General features: G+C 49.0%; 1 protein-coding gene across 1 annotated transcript in view; it reads right to left on the bottom strand.

Annotated features, from left to right (window-relative positions):
• SLC1A6 (solute carrier family 1 member 6) overlaps nt 1-1544 on the bottom strand; it is a gene marked incomplete at its 5' end in the record, with an annotated part of 26549 nt that overhangs the window by 16850 nt on the left and 8155 nt on the right. The window contains one exon of the mRNA XM_006162292.3: nt 1010-1052. Within this exon, the coding sequence (XP_006162354.1) occupies nt 1010-1052 (43 nt within the window). The remainder of the gene's footprint in view (nt 1-1009; nt 1053-1544) is intronic.

The raw sequence follows: 1544 nt of genomic DNA, 5'->3' as shown, positions 1-1544 counted from the left end.
GCTTGCTTTCTCACTATTTATTCACTCTCTCTCTCTCTCTCTCTCTCTCTCTCTCTCTCTCTTTCTCTCTCTGTGCCTCTCTCTCTGGCAAACGCATGTGCATTATAGCAAACAATAAGACTCTATTGAAGTTGTCTTTCTCTCTCTCACCTCACTCTTTGTTTTGCTTCTCTCTCATGAAAGAATTTTTCGTTTTTTTAATTAAAAGTTAAGAGGCCAGCAGTTGGTGTGGTGAAGACATTGGACACGGACAACTGAGGGTCGAGTTCTGGACCTGATGGCTTGAAACTCACACCAGGTGTGTGTGCATGCACACCCAAAATTCCAAGAGGAGAATAGAGGAGAAGGGATTGTGGCATGGTCACACCCCTGGGAAGTGATTTCTCCCTTTCCCTCTCTCTGTCTCCCTCTGTCTCTCTCCAGCGAAGGCACATGCCCTATACACAATTTTAAATAATTAAAGGGCCAACAGAAGGCTTGGAGGTGAAGACGCTGGATCCCACATGGCCAACACATATATACCCAGGCACCTGGTAGCATAAGCCCTTCTCTCTAACCCTCCCTTGGTCATCGCCCCAACAGGAAATACATTCTTTCTCCTAGATGTCTCAAAGACAGTCCCTGGGGTCCAGCAGGTGGCATGGTTGTTAAAGTGCTGGACTCCCACATGGCCAGCTGCAAGGTTCAACCCAGACCCAGCAGTTTGAAAATCATGCTAGGCATGTGTGCCTGTGTGCCCAAAATCCAGAGAGGAGAATGTAGGAGAAGGGATTGTGGTGTGGCCATCCTTCCTGGGAGTGATTTCCTCCACCCTCCCCCCAATGCCTCGCTTCCTTCTCTCTCTTCGTCTCTCGGGCATGAACACACACACTCAATGGTAAAAAAATAAATAAATAAATAAACAAACAAACAAACAGTCCTGCCCTGCCAGGACCTTCATCCCATCCCTCCCAGCAAACCTTCTCCACCCTCCAAACCTCCATGATCAAACAGTGTACGTCCCCCTGACCTGTTTGAAGCAGGCCTCCACAAGGTTGGGCGGAAACATATTTCTGCAAAAAAAAACATCAGAAGGAGGAATGTGGTCAGACCATGAACGGGCTTTAGCGGGACCATAGTTACTATAACAACAACAACAATGGCAGTTGGGATGGCAGATGATGTGGTGGATAAGGCGCTGGACTCCCACATGGCCAACCACAGTGGGAGTCCCAGACCTGCTGGCTTGCTTTCTCACTTTCCCACTTTCTCCCTCCCTGGTGAACATGTCCTACAGCAAATTAAAAACAATAATAATGGGACCAGCAGTTGGCGTAATGGCTATATCGCTGGACTCCCATGTAGTCGACCGTGGTTTGAGTCCCGGACCCCATGGCTTAAATTCACGCCAGGTGCGTGTGCATGCGTGCCCAAGATCCCGAGAGGACAACGGAGGAGAAGGGATTGCGGTGTGGCCATCGCCCCGGAGGGTGATTTGTCGCTTTCTGCCTCTCTGTCTGTCTGGCAAGCACATGTGCCCTATAGCAAAAACCTCTCAAAAAAAA

This window comes from Tupaia chinensis, unplaced genomic scaffold (genome assembly GCF_000334495.1).
Source record: "Tupaia chinensis unplaced genomic scaffold, TupChi_1.0 Scaffold139785_1, whole genome shotgun sequence".
Taxonomy (NCBI): Eukaryota; Metazoa; Chordata; class Mammalia; order Scandentia; family Tupaiidae; genus Tupaia; species Tupaia belangeri.
The sequence above is the reverse complement of the archived record's forward strand: the minus strand, read 5'-3'. Positions and strand labels throughout refer to the sequence as shown.